The 19,323-nt window shown below is 34.1% G+C and overlaps 1 protein-coding gene across 2 annotated transcripts; it reads left to right on the top strand.

The window, feature by feature from the left end:
• Positions 1-8,123: 8,123 nt before the first annotated feature.
• On the top strand, positions 8,124-13,320 carry LOC114422637 (uncharacterized protein At4g15545-like). 2 transcript variants are annotated; one of them, XM_028389100.1, is made up of 9 exons: positions 8,124-8,605; positions 10,228-10,281; positions 10,407-10,470; positions 10,603-10,677; positions 11,157-11,414; positions 11,723-11,768; positions 11,863-11,941; positions 12,036-12,164; positions 13,030-13,320. In XM_028389100.1, exons 1-8 carry the CDS (start codon positions 8,255-8,257, stop codon positions 12,126-12,128), a joined length of 1,020 nt encoding a protein of 339 aa, XP_028244901.1. In that variant the 5' UTR covers positions 8,124-8,254; the 3' UTR covers positions 12,129-12,164; positions 13,030-13,320. The 2 variants fall into 2 exon arrangements, with proteins under 2 accessions (XP_028244901.1, XP_028244900.1); XM_028389099.1 differs by lacking the exon at positions 13,030-13,320 and having other exon boundaries at positions 12,036-12,387.
• The last annotated feature ends 6,003 nt before the right edge of the window (positions 13,321-19,323 follow it).

Here is a 19,323-nt window from a genome sequence, read left to right as displayed (position 1 = left end):
CATGGATCTCCTCAGTGTTGTAAATTGAAGAAGTCCTTGTACGGCCTCAAACAAGCTAGCCGCAAATGGTACGAAAAACTCTATACTCTGCTTGTGTCCTCTGGTTATCAACAAGCTCACTCTGATCATAGTTTGTTTGTAAAGCATTATAATGGTACAATTACAGCTTTATTGATATATGTGGATGACATTGTCTTGACTGGTAATTCACCTACTGAAATGGCCCAAATTAAGAGTATTCTTCGCTCTAATTTTTGAATTAAGGACTTAGGACCATTAAAGTATTTTCTGGGCTTGGAGGTGAATCAATATGATGAGGGTATTTGCGTTTCTCAAAGAAAGTATTGTCTTGAATTGCTTACTAATTCTGGAATGCTGGGCCGTAAACCAAGTTCAACACCCGTGGACAATTCTATGAGGCTTCGTCAAAATGACTCCAGCGATTTTCTTGATGATCCCTTGTCTTATAGACGTCTTGTTGGAAGATTAATATATCTTACAACAACTAGACCTGATATTGTTTATGCAACCCAGTAGCTAAGCTAGTTCATGGCTCATCCTACTAAGTCTCATCTTGGTGCAGCAAGGAGAGTCCTTCGATATCTCAAAAGCTGTCCAAGCAAAGATCTATTCTTCAAACGAGATTCTCCTACACATCTCATTGGTTTTAACGATGCCGATTGGGCAACATGTGTTGACACTAGAAGATCCATAACAGGTTATTGCTTCTTCCTTGGCAACTCTTTGATTTCATGGAAAACAAAGAAACAAAACACAGTGTCTCGTTCTTCTTCAGAAGCCGAATACAGGGCTCTTGCAACCAACACTTGTGAGTTACAATGGCTGTCCTATCTCCTTGATGACCTCAAGATTACTTGTACCAAATCTGCAGTTCTATACTGCAACAATCAAAGTGCTCTTTATATAGCTGCTAATCCCGTGTTCCATGAGCGCACAAAACACCTAGAAATTGATTGTCACCTCGTCCGTGAAAAGTCTCAAGCAGGCCTGATGCGTTTGCTCCCTGTTCCTTCTTGTCATCAACTCGCAGACATGTTTACCAAAGCCTTGCCACCTCGCTCATTCACCTCCAATGTATCCAAGCTAGAGTTGGTAGACCTCTACACACCAACAGCTTGTGGGGGGCTAACAGAAAATGGCCCAAAACCGTTAGAGGAGGCCCACGATAATTTGGCCCATATAAATCCTGTAGATACCTCAAATTGTAAATAGCATCTACTAGAATCATTTTAGAATAGTATGAGCTGTAAATATAGGTAGAGCAAGGACAATTTGTTTTTTTTTTTTTGTTTTTGATCTTATCTCTTCAGAATCATTTTGTATATACATTTGTGTATTCTTTCATTAATTGATACAGTGAATCATTCTCAATTATTGTTGTATCTGTTATACCTTTGTCACCAATTCTTTTATTTTCTATGAAAATGAAAATAGAAAATGATGAAACCAAACAGGCCCGTGTTTCTTTGATTTCGTGTTTTCTATTTCTAAGTCGGTACTTGCTCTCGTGGATCAGTCAGGTACTCTCTGTACTTGATGCGCAAAGAAAAACAACCAGGTATAACAAGTATTTTTCGTATTTTTAGTTTTTAAATATGTTGAACTAGTACAACATTTCATACACACAAATAGGTGGGACCAACACTTATACATGTTATCAAATAATTAAAAAAAATTGTTTTAAATCGATAAAGAAAACATTTTCATTGATATAAGGTACCAATTGTATTAAAGGAGAAAAAAGAATAATGATTATATTATATTTATATCTATAAATGATATATATTAGATAACCATGAGTTTGAACCGATACAACAAACACAAGGCAGAGACAAAATTTCCAAAAGGGCGATCTTTAAAATATTAGTATGGTGGCTTAAAAAAGAAGCAGTAGCAAGTTCATTACCTAAATGTGCTCCAACACCAATGATGAATGCAACAGCTAAGCCTAGGAATTAGGGAGTCCTCATGATATAGTATAGGCAATGAAAGGAGCAAAGAAATCGATAGTAAGGTGAAAGTAAACGATAGTCTGCATTATAAATCATGGATTAATACTATCAGATAAGCAAGAGTTTGAACCAAATACGAACAGAGGGGCAGAGGCAAATTTTGCACAACAAAATATGATGCTTATGTCTCCCGATGAGCTTAAATAACCATGGACATTCGGAAAGAGATAGATACACATATATAAGTCATCATGCTTATGTGTCTTTATTCCTTTCTCAATCTCCATGAATCATGGCCATCCATGTTTATGCACGTTTCAAAAGCAAGTAAATACTAATATATATATTCGATGTATTAAGGTCCATGTTGTTATTATATTATTTTAAAAAGATTAAATTATGAAGTAAAAAACTGAAACTACTAACATATTAAAATGTATTCATGCAGGATTCTGGTTTGGAATATTAACTTGACAATGTCATATGATAAATTAATCTAATAAAAATATGTGAACAAATCAAAGTGATTTTTTAAAATTTAGAAAACAAAATTAAAATAGAAAATAAACTGAAAGACTAAAAATACATTATAATCTTATTACTGTATATAATTATTTTAAGTAAAATAAAGTATAAGTAACAACTGTGAATAAACATGACAACAGAATAGGGTGGGATGGATTTGTCGTTTCCCATCTCGGTCCCTACTTTCCAACATTGTCCTCATCCTTGTCTCTATTTGGGGTTGGAAATATAAGTCATGTCCCCATATCCACTTACTAGAAGTGGTTACTACTTTATAACAAAAATATTTTTACATATTTGTTGTCTAAATTTAAAACTAATTTTAGATATCATTAAATTGAATAAATCATAACATAAATTCAGCATATTACAATAATAAAGGTCCCAAGTCTCAACCTATACCTAGTCTAAATGGGTATTCTCCATCATAATTGGACCAAACTCAAGTAAGTATTCACGAATACGAAAATTCTTGTCATTTATAGTTTTAAAGTCACTTACAAAATATTTTACTTTTACAAATTGTTTTTTATGAATTTATATATCAATTTTAATTTAAATAATTTATTGTTTTAATAATAAATATGATGTTAGTAAATATATTTTTAAAACAAATATTTATTATATTATATTAAACAAAATTTAATTTTCATATTTCACAATCTAGCGTCATAATGTAGAAAGTAACAATAACAATAATAATATTTAAAAATAAAATGAAATCTTATTTTATTCATTTATTATTCAAATTAAATTCATAGAGAACCTACATTCAGTTATTTTAAGATCTCTTAAAACTTCCACTATTAGAGAATCAAGTACAAAATTATGCACACACAATTTCCTAAAAGAATTCTAATATTTCCCTTGAAACCCACAAAAGAAAGATTTAGAATTGAAATCCTATCAATTCTTTGAATCTCTTGGTAACCCTAATCAAGAATCACAACCTAAATGAACGTAAGAAAAAGGATTGAATACACTTAAATCTGTAGATCTTCAATATCTTCAAGCTTTTTTCATAAGATGATCAAATCATGATGGTAGAATGAATAATTCTTTGATAAACTTCAATCTTCAGACTAAATATAGTGTAACCATTTTAGAAGACTCTTTTGAAATATTTTTCTACAAGACAAAACATATCAAGAGTCTCTAATAAAGAAAACACCTAGGGGTATTAATAAACTTTGACAGTTAAAACAGATTTAATCGATTATAAAATTAGGTAATCGAATAATTCGTTAAAATCTTTTATTCTGTATTTCCAAAAATTGGATAATCAATTATTAGAAAGGGTAATCAATTAATTCATTTCATTCTAATTATTTATGTTGCTTTTGTGCTTTCTAGGTAATCGATCGTTACATGTGGTAATCAATTACCCTACTTTTGGAAACAATGAGAATCTCTCTGTGTGATTTTATAATCGATTACCACATGTAACGATCGATTACCTAGAAAGCACAAAAGCAACATAAATAATTAGAATGGAACGAATTAATTGATTATAAAATGAGACAATTGATTATCCTAAGCTGCATATCCTTCCTTCTTCTAAAACTGGCTTGGATACTCAATTATCAAGCTAGGCAATCGATTAATTCAATGGTTCCAGCCAAATTTCAAGTAGAAGAAAGTCATATTGCTTGAACTTAGGAAACTTAGAGAATTAGAATACTTCATTGACTTCACATTTCATCAAAACTAAGCATGAAAAAGACTCAGACTATATCACACTCATGCCTAGTCTAAAAATATTCAATACAAATGACACATCAATTAAACATGCTTGGCATTGCAAAATTATCAAACTAAAACTAAAACTAAGGGCTTCAAGCTTTGATCTAACAATAATCTTCATCTGCTTAGCCAATATATCCATCTTTTGTTCAAGAGAAGAACCAAATGAATTATCTTCCACATGATGAACTCTAGAGGATCTCCTGAGAATTCTTCTGTCACCCACACCATTGTATGCATTAAGAGGCATAGCCTCAATAATTTCCACTACTACTTCAGTCATCTTGTGCATGAGGTTTTCCCTGTTGCAATATACAAGCATGATCGGTTGTGTTGTGATAGTTCTCCATAAAAGATGTGGACTAGCCTCTGTGGTGGGTAGCCATGATGTTTGTAGTTTCTTTGCAACCCCCTGAACCATTCCTAGGCTTTAGAATGTGACTCATGCTCAAACTGGGCAAAGTTCCCAATCTCTTGGATCAATTGCTCAGGCTTCACTACAAGAATGAACTTCTTCAAGAATGCAAGTGAGCACTGATCCTAGGTGGTAATGATCATACTCAGCAAGTCACTAAGCCAATCTTCAACCTTCCCCCTAATGAAAAAAGGAAGGTAACCAATTTGATGTAGTTTGGAGCATTGGTAGAACTCTTAATTGTGTCTACGAGCCTCACAAACTTCTTCATATGGACTACATGGTCTTTTGATAGTAGGCCATGGAACTATATCCAGTCAATCATGTTGATCAGCCCATGCTTCACCTTGTAACACCCCATTTTTTGTAAAATAAATTAAAAAGAATTTTTAATTAAAAATAAATAGTTTTAAAAAATTGATGAGGTTTTTATAATTAAATAAATAAGGAGAAATAACTTTATTAATTAAAATAATGGTTTGAAGGAAAATAAAAATGATATTTTATTTATTCATTTAATAGGAAATAAAATAGAGTTCTTGTTTATAAAATAATAAAAATAAAGAAAAATAAAGTAAATAATAGGTCGGGAGTACCCTAACTATAAATAAATAGAGACATATTAGATAAGTTTTTAGACTGACGATGATGATACGTCTTTAGGCTTCCTCTTCCTCTCAATTTCGTCTCCCCTTCTCATTTTTCCAAAATTCTCTCTTTTTCCCGCATACACCCAAATATGTCTCATTAAAATGATGATATAAGAATTGTTAACCGTTGGATCGTCTTCAAATTTGAACATGAGGTTTGGAACGTATTGTTTCACAAACTGACCGTTGTGATTGTTAAGATAATATCTGTGGTGGAAGAAATGTCCCTCGCATTGAACTTTCTATTTTCTCGCATACACCCAAACCAATCTCAATAAAACTATAATCCAGAACTCGTTAATCGTTATATTGTCATGAAATTTTGACACCAAGTTTAAAATGCACTTCCACATAGTGTGACCGTTGGGATTTCAAATTAATTTCTATAGAGGGAGAAATCCTCATCACATGCAGACAGTGGAACGAAGGCTTCAATCCATTCTCCTTCTCTCTAACGCTTGAAAACCTTAACAGAACAACTAGAGGAAAAGGTAGAGAAATCTCAAAGAACTGCTAGAGATGCCGCTATCTTTTCGGAATACACACGTGAACCCGCGGGAAGGGGTGAGTTTATCGTAATTGGGGTTAGAATGAACATATGTAGAGATCTTAGAGGATTAAATTGAGTTTATTTTGGGATATTTATTGAATTATAATTTTTCATTTATGATTATAAATACGATATTGTTGTGTTTGATAAACCAATTGATGCCCTAATGTAAATTGGTTGATAAAATTGAGTGTTCTTGGTATTTTCGTGTTTTTGACCTATGATTTTGATTCATTGATTTTGATATGATTGTGTAAAGTTGTTTGAGGGTTTTACTCCCCATGTTGTGAGTAACATTTTTGTATAAATTGTTTGTACTTTGGACAAGATTTTCTAGATTGACATGATAAATTGTTATATTAAGATTATGAAATTGTGATTCAAATTGAAAGTAAGTGACAAATTGAACCTGTGATGAATGGTGAAATACATGTGTATTGAGATATTGTGTGTATTGAGTTGTGAGCTATGAACTATGCAATCACACAATTGTAAGACCATTTAAGGACGATGAGTTTTTGTGCGACGAGTATTGTGATGAGAACCACTGTGGGGACCCGACGAGTTTAATCACAAGCGCGACAAGATAACATTATTTTGAGAACATTTGAGGAGTCGTGTGTTTTGTACAGTTCATAATTAGAGTCTTTGTGCTAAAATGTTTTCTAGGTTGGAATTGAATTAGAAGGGAAAGACCTTGACGAACTCTTTGGAGTCTAGGCCTTAGGGTAAATACACCCGGTTTAAGTGCTCCTTTAAGCTTGTGTCGATCTCACATGATTGAAGCATTCTCGCAAAACAGTGTGACCCTGACTGATCTTTCTATGATTTTACCTAGTGAGAGTGACCTGACTTGTTAGTGTGTGGTTTGTCTTGTCATATACTCTTAGGCGCCTGACAAGATTTTTCACTGACATGGTACCACATTGCATATAAGATTGAGAATTAGTATATTTGTTGCATAACACTTGTGCATTGACTAACATTGATTGGTTGAGTGATATTGCGTTTGACCCTTGAGTACGTAAATGATGCGAAAATGAATGAGATGTGTTGTGTTGAGATGCGGTGTTACATGACAAGTGGTGAAATGACATGAACATTGTTTAAGTAAGTTGTAATTCATTTATATGATATGTATATTTATGTTGTCTCATTTCTCTCCATTAGTTAAAAATGTAATAACTCACTCTCCATATAATATTTGTGTTTGGATCCTGTGATGATCTTGAACTTCGTATTCTTAGGAGCATATTGTTAGATGGATGACTATAGAGAACTTCATGCTAGAGAGAAGGTGGTGAGAGAAAGGTAGAAGAAGGGTAAAATAAAGATATTAAAAAATATTAGATGTACCAAGCAAAAATTGGATTGTGTTAAATAATTGTTTTTGGTGAACTGAGTTGGCTCACTTTGCTTTCATCTTAATATTTTGTTCATTGTCATGATCCAATTATTAAGAACTTAAATTGTTTTACTTTTATTGTATTATTTTATTATTTTAATTTAATAGTATGTTTTCTATATTTCTATGTTTTTATTATATTATTTCCTATTTTATATGTGATTTCTTAATGATACATATATTTATTTTTTTAATTTTAAGTAAACCAACTTCTAGGTTAATTTTTTTTATAGGTTCATCAAAAAGTAAGTCCGTTTGGAGTGGTCCAATTTAAAATGAATTTATACTTAAGTTTTGAAGTTTGAGTCAATTCATAAAAATGGAAAAATGACACCAATAAAAAAAACAAAAGAATGGCTAAAATTTTTAAAATGAGCATAAAATCATTTGGAGGGAAACAATTCAAAATTAAAATCAAAACAAGGACGCGCAAAAAATAACAAAGCCCTAACCGGAGGACAAGCACTTCACACAAAATCCACCAAAAGAAAAAGATACCACGTGTCTTATTTATTTAAATTGTCCCACCTTTTCAAATTTGAAACTGTAAAACAAATTGAAGTATAGGTTTTTAAAAATTTATATCTTCTCTAACCTGTAACAAATAACAATAAAAAATATTATACAAATTAAGTTGATGGAAAAAAATACATAAATTATTATAAGTTTTTTTTTATCATTATACAACAAATAAAAAAAATAACAAAATAAATAAATAATATAATATTATAATTTAGTTTTCTCTAATCTTTATGCAATAACTTTATAAAGTGGTAGAGTATTGACACAGCTCGTAACCATAGTGTCCTCACAGTGACGAAGAAGATTAATCACAATTTTTAACTTAGATTAATTTATTAAAAACTTTATTTATCAATTTATTTTACATTAAAATGATTTCTGATTCGTTATGAGGAGGAGGGTTTAGTTTCCCTGGTTGATTCCTCCACAATCAAGAAAACCCAGGCAACAAGCACAACCAAACAGGCAGGGATGTCGTCGCAGGGCACAGGTTCAGTAGTGGATTTCGACCTCCCTGACGAGATTCTATCGGTTATACCGACGGACCCATACCAGCAGCTTGATCTCGCTCGCAAGATAACCTCCATGGCCATCGCCTCTCGTGTCTCTTCTCTCGAGTCCGACGCCTCTCGCCTCCGCCAGAAGCTTCTCGAAAAGGACCGAATCATCCTCGACCTCGAAGACCGCCTCTCCTCCCTCACCCGCGCCTCCCACCAAACCGACTCCACCCTCAACACCGCCCTCAACGAAAACATTAAGCTTTCCAAGGAGAGGGATCAATTGGCCGCCACCGTCAAGAAGTTAAGTCGAGACTTTGCCAAGGTCACTTCTTTTTTATTTATTTATTTAGTTCAGAACTATTTTTAGCTGCTAGAATCCCTTCCTATGTTTTACATTTTTGCAAGACATTGGAATGCTGTTATCAATCATTAAATATTAACTTCTTGTCGGTGATTTTATCTGCCCGAACATTTTGTTCCAATTCTATCATTGTGCGGTGTATGCTTCAAACTCTTGGGTCGTATTGAAGTTTGCTTTGTTTTGTGTAAAAATGTTTCTTTGGATTGGAAAATCTCATGACCGCGAAGAATTCATATTCCTAAGTTCCTGATTGCTTCAGATTATACTGATAGAGCCAAAGTAAATTACACCAAATTACCAATGTCAGAAGACATGACTATGCAGTGAATTGTAATTTACAAACTAAAGCTATGACCATGAAAAGGTGCAAAGCCAAGCAAATAGTTAAATTTGTCGACAAGTTCTGAATATGGCCATAACCAGCATCCTCCTTATGTTGGCAACATCTTGTCCTGCACTAGTTATGCCCTTGTAAAACAACTAGTTTTCCTAGATCTGGCTTTGTTTTTTAGATTTTTAAGGAATGATATCTGCAAGTGAATAGAAGATCCCTAGATTTCCTGTAGGTTGAGGTATAAAGCTATTCATTTAGTTAAGAAAATATTTAATATTAATAGCAATAAATAAACCAAACTAGGGATGATAGGACTGGTGTCGTAATCATAATAGTGAGAAAGAACGGTTCTTTTATTGAATGAAACTAGGGAGAAGCCCCTACTTGCAGATATTGTTTCCATTTCCAGATATTTTGAGAGGTCTGGGATCCACTCCTTGCAGTGCTTTCTCAATCACATAAGTCCCTAATTGCAGAACTGAGGTTCTGCACTTCCCAATGCCCAAAGTCCCCAATTCTGTCAAATTTAGACAAGAGATCTCTCTCTCCACCTCCCCTCCCCTCTTATTTATAGGCAACATGCCTTATTTCTTCACTCAACTGTCCTAATCCATAGAAAATTTTCTCATGGTTTTGGTCCCTATAAAATTTTGTTTTAGGACTTTAGTTGTTATAAAATTGTAAAGTCTTTTGTTAGATAATAAGTTACTTTTATCGTTGACAGAGTAGTCTTGTATAGGTTTCAAAAAGGCTGTTTTTTTGTGTATTTTGAATAGCCTAAGTAGGAGCAGGTTCCCCGAGTATTGTATATACAATATGCAACTGCGTGTAGAACTTAGACACTTAAGCTAATGTAATATATATTCCAACATGGTATCATAGTGGGTCTGATTCTGTTCCCACTGTTGGATTAACGTGTCTAAGGTAAGGGGTGTGATTTTCATAACAAAAAGAAGAAAAGTCTAAATGAAGTAGCTTTTAGGATAGGAGATTTTAATTTATCTTTATTTTTATTCACTAATAGGTTTAATATATCTTTTTCTTTTACTTCATGATTTCAAACTCCCACAACAATTGGTGTGTGCAAGTGCATTTCCATGTGTTGAATTTTCCTTTTAAACTGCATGCATATTTTTCATTGTAAGAGTACATATAATACTGACTTGATTGTCAAAGTGCTATTTCTTTTGTATCCCCCCTCCCTCGTTTTTATGTAGACCTGACATTTTTTCTTTTTTCTATTTTCTAGTTGGAGACATTTAAGAAACAACTGATGCAGTCGCTAACTGATGACAATGCATCGGTAAGACATCAATATATTAACTTAGATATACTTATACTTTATTTTGTTTCTGAAAATGACCTGTATTATTATCCTCCTAAACAGACTGTTTTCTCTGTTATGCTTTTTCTTTGCTCTTGTTACAGCATGCTGAAACCATAGATATTGGAACCTGTGATCAATCAGTTCCAAAGGCATATCCTGATAAGGGTACTCCACAGTACATACCTCATTGATGATTTTATTATCAATTTTGCATGTATCCCTTCCCAGTGATGTGAAATGTCATAAGAGTGTTTGTTGGAAGTTATTATATGCATTTCTTTTATGTATTGCTTGCAGATGATGATGGAAGTGGCTATATGGTACATCATTCATACAATGGCCCTGCAGATGTGGGTAAAACAAATGATGAAGGTAGATGGATTTTCTAGACATATCATTGATTGCAAATCATGCTACTACTGTTCAATTATCAGAATTGAACAACATTTCTTGATATAAGTAGTATCATGCCTAAGAAATTATGTAAAAACAGTAAACTTCAATACTCAATATTTAGCATTTGGGAATGAATTCTCTTCCACTTTTTCTTTTGAATATATTATTTGTCATCCTTTGGTCATACTTCATTGGCATGGTTATAGAGAAAATTGAAATTATATTACATAATGAAACCAAAAACGGGGAAACAAGCTATTGTACTGGAAAATAAATAGTTTGGACTTTTCGATCTAGAACAATTGAATTTAACTGGAAAAATGTTTAAAAAATGGGTTCAATTAAAGTATAGCAGGAACTATCAATAATAAGGAAAAATGGGATTGCAGGTGTTTTAAATTTAATGTGACATGCATGATAATACCCTTTTGTTCTTTGTCATTTTGCTTCTATAGCTTCCAGGTATTCAGGGCAAAGGTTTTCTTTGACCCCATATATCACACCACGTCTTACACCGACAGGAACTCCAAAGGTGATTTCAACAGCCGGGTCTCCTAGAGAATATTCTGCAGCTGGATCACCCAAGAAAACTTCTGGTGCCACCTCTCCTACAAAACTTCCATATGATGGGCGAACATCTCTCTCATCATGGTATTCATCTAGTCAGCAGTCATCAGCAGCAAACTCCCCACCACGGGGACGATCACTTCCAGGTTTGTCATGGTATTCATCTAGTCAGCAGTCATCAGCAGCAACTTTTGGGTTTTTTGATTTATTGTTAATCTGATCTTTTTTCCCATCTTACTAATACTGGTCCTTGAAGTTTGTCATGTTCCTTTGCTCTTAGCCCTTTCATATCAGTTCTTAATTGGAATGTTATCTATCTAATTATCTATCTAATGCTGCTGGTTAGGACATTGTTTCATATGAAGCATAAGAAGGGGCAAGTGCCTTTTCAATGTCTTTCATTATTACAATATTCTCAGTTGCTTACCCCTATAACTTGTAAAAAATTGTTTAGTTCGAACTCCAAAGATTGATGGAAAGGAGTTTTTTCGTCAGGCCAGGTGACTTTGTTTCTCCATGCCGTAATAAAGTGTGACTTTCTACTTAAATTTATTTAAGAAATTGAGTGAATTGATCAAATGCATCACTTTTCAGGAGTCGCCTTTCATATGAGCAGTTCAGTGCATTTCTTGCCAACATAAAGGAATTAAATGCTCAGAAGCAAACACGGGAGGTAAATAAATATTGAATATTTATAGTGTTGGATTTGGAACTGAAGCTATTTCCAAGTAGCTAATAATTGCTCCACTTGTTCTATGTTCTTTTAGGAAACTTTAAGAAAAGCAGATGAGATATTTGGGTCAGATAACAAAGATCTTTACTTATCTTTTCAAGGATTGCTTAACCGTAATGCACGCTAGTACTGAAAGCAGCATTGCCGAGTATTGTATGAGTTGGTATGTAAATTGCCGGTTATCATTTCTGTTCTTGTTTTTCTGTCACCGTGTTTGTGCATCTTTATTTTTTGAAATGTGGAGGAAGTTGCACCCTATGTTATGAGAACTAGACCGGTCATCGATGTATTGAATTAACGAGTCACTAGCTCAACTAGTGTGAATCACTGCATGAACCGATTTATATTAAAAATATGAATGATATAAATTATAGGTTTAATTACTCTTTCATTCTTTATAACTTTACAAATTTTACCTTTTAGTCTCTATAGCTAAAAATAATCCATTTTAGTCCCTACACATACCATTTTAATCCTTTTTTTCTGGAAGGAAAAATAATCATGTTATATATAGTGAAGAACATATATATGTCTGTACAAGTAGTACAAACTATACAAAAAAGCAAAACTTTACAGGTCCCAACAAAGGGCCTCCCAAAAGGTATAATTCCTAATCCACCAATACCAAAAAAATATCATATTCTATCCCCCCATATTCATAAAGATAAACACAATCTTGAATTAGTGCACCAAGAGGAGAAAAAGACTCCTGGTTTAACCCCCACCCTATACAACAACCACCTCCGGGATAAGGATTGAATCTGGGATAACAACAGAGGGGTCCCCATCACCATCCTTAACCCCCTTTCGCATCATCCAAATAGACAACCATGTTGAATGCCACACCTTGAGTTTGATCCTTCTGGCCTTCTTGCCACTGAAATGGCCCCATTTGTAAGTACAACTTCCTAATATTATTTGGAATAACGAAATGGAACCCCAACCAAGTAAAGGACCTGCCTCATAAATTGAATATTATCAGGCACTTAACAAACAAGTGCTGACAATCTTCTACTGCATCCTTACAGAAAACACATGACTGATGGAGATCCACACTCAACACAACCCTCCCTATCATGAAGTTGGTCACGCGTTGGTAGCCTAAAAGTTAATAATCTCCGAGCAAAAACCAGAGCATTGGAGGGTACAGAACATTCCCAAAAGTGCTGAAAGATAACCAAGAGATCAACATCCTCATCTGCGGTTGATGATGTGACAGCCTAAAACTCTTTATGAAGTATGAACAAACATACATTTTTAGTCTCCATGAATTTATTTTATAAAATGTGTTCATTAATGCAATTGTGGAAATAATGTTATATGAGTATTTTTTTTCTTCTTCTTTTTATACATATAAGGTTATGATAGAATGTAAATCGCTCGTAAAACATACGCACCTTTCGAAATTTCTTAAGAATGCAAAATAATGTTTGAAATATAAACTGCACTTTTAAGAAGAAAATGAAAGAGAAAAGAAGTAAGCTATAGATTTCGTATTACAGAAAAGAGAAATGAGATAAACTTTTAATTTATGATTATAAAGAAGAGTGCATAATTATATAATAAGTATTGAGTTTGATACTGTTAGATACATCAGAGTGAAAACACAAACTAGAGTATATGTAATGGAAACTGATGACTGAATGTACAGGCAAAATATCTGAAACCTAGGTCTGCTTGTACATATACAAAAGAAAGGAAAAGCACCTAGTCCCAGAGCAGTCACCACTAAACCCAATCCCATGGCAAAGAATTACACAAAAAAGTACAGTCATAAAGTCACTCAACAGGAAACCTATAAGTAGGATCCCTATGAGGAATCATTAGACCCCTTTATTGGCTCCCATTCCCCTCTAAGTTCCCCTCTGGTTCGGAATCCTCCTCTAACCTTGTTGATGGTAAAGCCTCCACTCTAGTCTCAGTCCCAGTCAAGACAATGCCTAAGGTTAGAGGCTAGAAGGTCCAGTCTATACTACTAACACCACAATTGACAGGGAGTAGAAGACTAGCATTGCATACTTAGAGTCATCAGAACCCTCCGTTGGTCCATAGAAAGAAACGGATGATGACAATGAAGATGAGGGTGAAGAGACATTCATAGCCTCCACTGGCATAGCTCGACGGTAATGCGACTACGTTGGTTGGATCCACCATAAGTAGTACTCAAACAATTGAGGTAGCTCCTCGGGATCGTCTATTGGTGTCAATGTATGACATAGTGTTAGCAATAACAATCAAAATTCTAAAAGTAATTGAGAGAAACTGTACGCATACATGCTAACACAAGGGATTTAACGAGTTCAACAAATGTGCCTATGTCCTCGGGAGTAGAGAAATTGTTTATATTTCTTACATATAAACAATAGGGTTACATCACAATATATAATATCACACGTACCACGAGCTTTACTTACAATCTCCACCTTGGCAAATATTCAATCCCGTGAAAGATAAATAGCAAATCAACCAAGGTCTCCTAGGTTGGGGGTTTTGTCACGTCTAGCACTAAGCAACATTCAGCAAGTCCAAGCAATGCTTGAACTTGTCAATTGTGATCACCTTGGTTAACATATTAGTTGCATTCTTTGAAGTGTGAACTTTTTCGAGCAAAATCTGACCAGATGTCATCAACTCCTTAATCTTGTGGAACCTCACATTAATATGCTAGGTTTTGGCATGATGCACCTGATTCATTGCCAAATCAATAACACTTTAATTATCACAATGCAATTGAACTCTACCTTGTTCAATGCATAACTCCTTCACTAGCCCTACTAACCACACAACTTCCTTGCTAACCTATGCTACTACCATGTTTTTTGCTTCAGTTGTTGACATTGCCAGAAGAGACTAAATAATAAACTTCCAACAAATAGGTCTACGTGCGAGAGTAAAGACATACCCTGTTGTAAATCTTTTGTCATCTAAATCACCAGCATAGTCAGAATCCATGTATCCCACAACTGAAGGATCACCCTGTTGATGACCCAACATAATACCATGACTTGTTGTATCCTTTAGGTACCTTAAGCTCCACTTCATTGCTTCCCAATGTCGCTTGCTTGGGTTAGACATAAACTTGCAAACTTGGCTTACAACATATGTCAAACTCGGTCTAGTGCACACCATAACATACATCAAGTAAACAGCTGCACTAACATCGAGAACCTTTGACATGTACTCCACCTCAACATTTGTTTTCGGACATTGATCTACATAAAGCTTAAAGTGTTTTGCCAATGGAGTACTCATAGGGTTTGCATTGCTCATGTTGAACTTGTCTAACACCTTATCAACATAGTTTTGCTATGAGAGCCACATTTGTTTGAATTTTCTGTCCTTATGAATCTTCAGCCCAAGAATCTTCTTGGTAGGATTCAAATCCTTCACGGCAAACTCCTTGCTCAGCATTGATTTCAACTCATTCACATCACACAGATGGTTACCAAGAATCAGCATAACATCAACATATAGTAGCAGAAAAATAGCTTTTTCCAAATCCACTCCATGATCTCCCATCTCCAACCAAGGACTTCTTCTCCGATGATTGCGACTCTGACGACAGTGACTTCATCTTCTCCTTGTCAATGTCATCTCCCCAAGATACAACTTCACCCTTGGCATGGTTTCTTTTTCCATATTTGAGATATGTTCTCCTTCCTCCCTTTTCCATGGTTTCTTTTTTTAGATCTGACATGGCTTCATCCTCTTCTTCTCTTTGCATCGACTCTCTTAACCCCACACTCTGCCCTCATTAGTAACTCCTTTTTTTACTATGATCAGCCATTGCGATTTTCAATGATGGCCTTTCCTTCCCGTTTCCTCCTTCGCAATGCCGCTTCTATCATCCCCTCTTTCCCCTTTCTTCACTTACAAGAGAAACACAAACACCAATAAACAATTCAAAATTGATAGACTTTTATTCTTATACTGAAAGGGAAGATAAGAAATCGGGGTTAGGGGGGTCGATTTCTCAAACTGTAGAAAAACTTGTGGATTGAGAATCAAACTTTGGAGTGTGGTTTTAAACCACGACAAAACCCAAAACATGGCATGATTCTTTATTAAAAGGGGAGATTGTTGTTGTGAAGAAGATATGGGGAACAATTAGGAAGGAGGTAGAGAGTTGAGATGTTGAATCAGAGGGAGGAGTTGTGGTGTAGATCTGGAGAGAAAAAAATCGAGTCCGATGGAGGGGAATTAGGTTAGGAAAAAGAAAAAAAAAGTGTTAATTAACAAGAATAATTTAAGCACTTTAAAAAATAATTTAAATATATAAAAGAAAATATATATCAACCAGTCATCTTAACCTATTTTAGGTAAAATGATATGGTGCACTGATGGATCAGTGAAAACATCTTCACTGTAGACTAACCTTTTTGTGTTAGCAAAAATTTGGCAACACTCCGAAGAATATATCTCATCTTCTCACAATTGCAATCTTGTGACTCTTATTAACCCAATGTTTGCTCCCGTCTAGTGTAGCTTTTCACTTGTACTACCTCCTCTTTGGGAAGTGACATGACAATTGTATTGGTTACAAATTTGATTGTATCAAAACTCCTAAAAAATTTCTGAGTACCATAAAAATTCTCTTTTCTTTGTTTTTCTTCCTTCGGGTAATTTATGTAACTTTATGCATTTAATTCAACTTGGTAAGCTCTCATTTGTCCTAATCTCAAGTTTAATTTGGAAAACAATGAAATAAAATAGTTAAATGAAGATTTAATAAAATGGAGGATTGACCTAAAGGTGGGGTTGAGTTAGAATGCATGAAATCAAAAGTTCGAACTTAGTGTGTCCATTATACATACACAAAAAAGTTTTTCTAGTCTAGTTTGTGACTCACCCACGAGCCTACTAAGATTGGTCCTTAGATTAACGAGCTAGTTCACCTATCATTGTAATGCTGGTTTTTACATCACGTTTATTTTTAGTCGATATCAAATATTTAAAAAAGAATAAATTAAAATTAAAATAAGATATTGTAGGGAATAAAATGAAAAATAAATATATTAAGAGAACTAATATAAAATAGGCTAAATTGTATATTTGTTTTTGGAAGCTTCTGGGTCCATTGTGCTAAGAAAATGGTTCAGCAGCTGCACGTTTTCATCTTCCGTAAAATAGAAAAGGCCATCGTCTAGCTTCCAAATATATACGGTCACCACTTTCTTCAGCAAATTGGTCCAAAATTGCAACGGAATCATCCTTTTCTCCGGCTGTGCATTTCTTAGTTCTAAAAGAGAAGCCCGATTAGGGAAGAAGGGAAACATAAGTTGGGGAAGACGGGTTAGGGTTTCACATCTTGATGTGACTTGATCGGTCGAGTGGTCTCCGTTGGAGATGAGATTGTACGTGTTTATGGATTGATCGATATTCAAGCTGGGGCAATGGTTGAATTTGCTAGCGGTGTGAAAGAAATAACGTTGAATCTTGAGAATGAGAATTTCCGAATTGTTGTCTTTGGTAGTGATACCACTATAAAAGGTCGTTAGTCGTTTGCTCATTCTTGACATATCCGATCGGGTGTTCATAAATAGGAGTGATTTGAACATTTGCATGCCAGTACCAAAAACTGATGCCTTACCACTACTATACTCCATACGGTCAAATTCATGAGCTAACTTAATTAAATTTAAACGGGTTGATTTTCTTAAAAAAAAAAGAAAGTCAATCCAAACTAATCCTTTGTAAATTAATTGCGTTGGATTGGATTAATTGGTCAAAACATTTAATTTTGTTTATTTTTTTAAAAAACATAATATTTTTTATAAATTAAATTTTTTAGTAAACAAATCAAATACAATTGTTTCTTGTTAAATTTTTTATTAAAAAAAATTGTAATTTTATTGAATCTCACTTCATCCATTGACTTCTATCTATCTATTATGTGGGATGAGAAATTAAACATATCATATTTGAGTTAAAGAGTTTCAATAAACATAGTGGAGATGAATTTCAAACATTTTTTCCATCAAAATCAATGGGACTATGAGACTTACTTGTAAATAGATTTGAAGTATTTTTAAAAGTCCATTTGAAGTGACTTTAATAAATAAAATCCTTACTACTTTGATCCTGAAGGTTAAGGATGTGTTGATGTTTACTCAATTCGGGTCGATAAATTTATGTAATCAATAGTAACTAACATTTGTTTTTTTTTGAAAAAAATTAAAAATATATAATAATAATAATAATAATAATAATAATAATAATTTAATACAAATCAATGAATCAACGAGTTAGCAGGTTCAAATATTAAAACTTGTGACCTAATCTAAAAATCAATGGGTTTGATTGGTTTGGTTTAGGTTTGATGCAAACACAAAAATTATCTAACCCAAACTGTTTGGATTGGTTTGAGTCAATTCGGGTTCGCGGATGACCTGCTATGGCTTACACCCCTATTACCAAAAAAACTAATAAACAAACTAAAATACAAAAGAAATTATTTATAGGAGTATACTTACTCAATATAGTTCTTTCTTTCTTTAAGTCTTTTGTGTATATGTTAGGAAGTCCAGCATCTCCTGCCTTAGTTCTTGGGGTGCAACTTATATATCTCTTGGACAACTTCACTTAGTGCCAATTGGTTTTAAGTTGAAATCTAACATGGTATTAGAGCCTATAACCCATCTTAGTTCTTGCCTATTCTAGTAGGCTCGCCTATATCGGTGACATCTGTGGAGGAGGGATGTTAGGAAGTCCCACACCGTCTGCCTCAGTTCTTGGGGTGTAGCTTATATATATGTTAGGAAACTTCACTTAGTGCCAATTGATTTTAAGTTGAAATCTAACAATATAGGCTTAACTATAGTTCTTTGTACTCTTGTAGTTAGTTAGCTAATTAACTAGAGTTAGTTGACCCTTGACAATTACATGGGTAATTGTCAATATAATAATCTGAGGTGTAACTGTTTTCTCATTGGGTTGAAACTTATAACTTTTCACCTCGAATTCTGTTGTCAATTTTCCCTCACTCTCTCTTTGAGTTTCATTTACGGTATCATAGAGCTTTGTTTTTGATCCTCGATTCTTCTCTCATGGCTTATACTTCCATTCCTCTGGCAATGCTCAAAGGTCATCGCCTCTTTCATCTTCTCACTGAATCTTACAACACTTGTGAATAGGTTCACCCTGAGTGAAGTTATGAAGAGATTCTCAACCTGTCAAATATTTACAATTAGACTAGAAGACCATTAGTAAAGAAAGCTTGAACAAAGCTAAGAGGTATGGTTGTTGAGAAGTAGAATGGTCGTGATAATAACCTACTTAATTAGTGATGTTACCTAGGTATCAATGGTTGGCCAATAAATTTT

The sequence above is a fragment of the Glycine soja genome, chromosome 8 (assembly GCF_004193775.1).
Source record: "Glycine soja cultivar W05 chromosome 8, ASM419377v2, whole genome shotgun sequence".
Lineage (NCBI taxonomy): Eukaryota > Viridiplantae > Streptophyta > Magnoliopsida > Fabales > Fabaceae > Glycine > Glycine soja.
This window is presented reverse-complemented; position numbering and strand designations above follow the sequence as displayed.

Bases quoted from the DNA above. Each gene is read 5' to 3' on its own strand.
- LOC114422637 (XM_028389100.1), top strand. From the start codon at position 8,255: ATGTCGTCGCAGGGCACAGGTTCAGTAGTGGATTTCGACCTCCCTGAC. The intron at 10,471-10,602 runs GTACTCCACAGT...TATTGCTTGCAG, and splicing joins AAAGGCATATCCTGATAAGG to ATGATGATGGAAGTGGCTAT. The intron at 10,678-11,156 runs GTAGATGGATTT...TTGCTTCTATAG, and splicing joins GGGTAAAACAAATGATGAAG to CTTCCAGGTATTCAGGGCAA.